At 29.9% G+C, this 2,382-nt stretch overlaps 2 protein-coding genes across 2 annotated transcripts; both read right to left on the bottom strand.

The window, feature by feature from the left end:
- Window positions 1-266: 266 nt before the first annotated feature.
- ENU1_137210 (hypothetical protein) lies at window positions 267-1,622 on the bottom strand (the record flags this gene model as incomplete). Its single annotated transcript, XM_008860221.1, has 1 exon — window positions 267-1,622. One exon carries the CDS (start codon window positions 1,620-1,622, stop codon window positions 267-269), a length of 1,356 nt encoding a protein of 451 aa, XP_008858443.1.
- A 147-nt stretch (window positions 1,623-1,769) lies between these two features.
- Window positions 1,770-2,327, bottom strand: ENU1_137220 (glutamate synthase beta subunit, putative; the record flags this gene model as incomplete). Its single annotated transcript, XM_008860222.1, has 1 exon — window positions 1,770-2,327. A coding segment is annotated over one exon (558 nt), but the record flags the coding sequence as incomplete, so codon positions are not given.
- Window positions 2,328-2,382: the final 55 nt, after the last annotated feature.

Genomic DNA, 2,382 nt, shown 5'->3' on the forward strand with positions numbered 1-2,382 from the left:
TTGTTGTTGTAAAGGGAATGAAATGGTATGGTTAAAGTTTGATTTAAGGAAGTTAATGCAATAGCTCATAATAACTTCAATTGAAATGATACTTAGCTAATTGGTTTTTGACATTCAAATCCTTCCAACAAAGACTGTAGAGATAAATATAAAAAAAGAATATATGCCTAACCTTTAAAACAAAGAAAAGATATAAAAAAGAAGGTAACAAGACAATCATAAAAATGAAAAACAGTTAAAGACGATTTTTATTTAAAATAACAAAGTTACTCCATCAAAATTGATGGATGAAGTTGGTTGTGATTAAAGAATGCATTGACAGCTTTTTTAATTTCATCAACTTTATTTCTGTCTCTTGCATAAACCCGTTTAAATTGGGTTTTAGTTTCAGTAGGATAAAGGGTTGGAGGGGTTAAGTAACAAAATTCTTTTGAATCACTACTTTCAATAAATGGAATTTTATTCCAATTATATTCACGAGCTAAAACAATACTTTGGTTATCAACAATTATGTCTTCAGGTCTTAGGTTTGAAGCAGCACAACAAATTTGTTCTGGAGTTAAGTCATTTAATAAAGGTTTATTTTCTTCAGTTTGAGTAATTTTTGAAACAATTTGATAAAAATCACCTCGCTCGACTCTATGAAGAATAGCTTTAGCCTTCTGTAACTCTGGCTTTTCAGTAAATCTAATTTGGTCAACTATACCATCATCTAATTGAATAAATTTATCTAAGTCATTTGGGTCAGACTGTAATAATGGAATATAATTATATGATTCAGCCAATAAATCAGTAAACATCAATTCAACAGAAGTAGCATCATCATTCAAATAGACATCACTATATAAACTATACCTATTAGTAAAAAATGATGCAATATCACTTTTAATTTCTCTGAAATAACAAATATTGTTATTTACTATAGCACAATTTTGGATAATTTCTTGAACTTTAAAATGAAGTGGTAAATTAAGATGATGTGAATCTCTTCTAAGATAATCTAATCTATCTACATCAATACCATTTTCTTCATTACTAATGATTTGTCTTCTCCAAGATTTGTCACAATCTCCTTCATTAGTAATAAGTGATTTAACTATTTTAATTTCTTCTTCAGTTAAATCAATTTGGTTTTGATCAACTATACGGTGAAAAATTTTAGCTGACTGTTCTTCATGATTAAAATGAATGTTCCTTGCCTTCATTAGTCTTTCATATAAATGACTAAAAGGTCCATGTCCTAGGTCATGGCAGAGTCCAGCAATTTCAATAAGTTTTGCATCTTGTGAAGTGACATAATCATTTTTGTCTACCTCTTCTTTTTGGCATTGTTTTATATTGAGCTCACGAACCATTTTATTTGCCAATTGAGCAACACCTAAAGAATGTTCATATCTCGTATGAGTACCAGAAGGAAATACATAATGTGCAGTTCCTAGTTGTTTGATTCTTCTAAGCCTCTGAAACTCTATTGTTTTAGTAATTGTTTCACAATCACATGATAGCCTTTCATTGTAAAAGTTCTCAGTTTTAATATTTGACTGTCTTCTTTTAATTATATTAGGCTTTACCATTTCACATGGACTTCTTTTCTTTGGAGTCGAGATTGGTGTTTGAGACATGATATATTCTTTCTATTTTTTCTTCATCTTTTTCTTTTTTAAATTCTTTTTTTTTTTGGACTTTTTCTTGAAATAAACCCTTTTCTATTTTTTAGACGTCATTCTATTTTTTAACAAAATAAATTTTTATAACACAAATTAATTTAATTAATCTTGTTCCATTGGGGTTATCGTCAAATTTGTTAAATATTCATGAATGGCATTTGAAGCTCTATGTGCATCACCAACTGCATCAACAATTGATTTTGGACCAGTAATACAATCCCCAGCTGCATATAAACCATTAATGCTTGTTTTATAATTTTCATCTACTTTTAATGTACCATATTGAGTTAGTTCCACTCCAGGACAACACCCTAAATCTACAACTTGTGAAATGGCTTGAATAACCATATCACAGTCAATAACAAATTCACTGCCTGGAATTGGAACTGGTGCAGCTCTTCCAGATGCATCTGGCTCTCCTAATTTCATTTTAATACATTCAATTCCTTTAACTTTTCCATTCTCATCTCCAATAATTTTAGTTGGATTACACAATGTCATCATAGTAACTCCTTCTTCCTTTGCTTCTTCTATTTCTGATGATGAAGCTGGCATCTCATGTTCTGATCTTCTATAAATAATAAATGCTTCACTTCCAAGTCTTCTTGCAACTCTAACAGCATCCATAGCAGAAAATCCAGCTCCAACTACTGCAACTTTCTTCCCAATTGTTTTTCTTTTGAATGTGTTAATTGATTCAAGATATGGAATAACA

This window comes from Entamoeba nuttalli (assembly GCF_000257125.1).
Source record: "Entamoeba nuttalli P19 unplaced genomic scaffold asmbl_5722, whole genome shotgun sequence".
In the NCBI taxonomy this organism is placed as follows: domain Eukaryota; phylum Evosea; order Mastigamoebida; family Endamoebidae; genus Entamoeba; species Entamoeba nuttalli.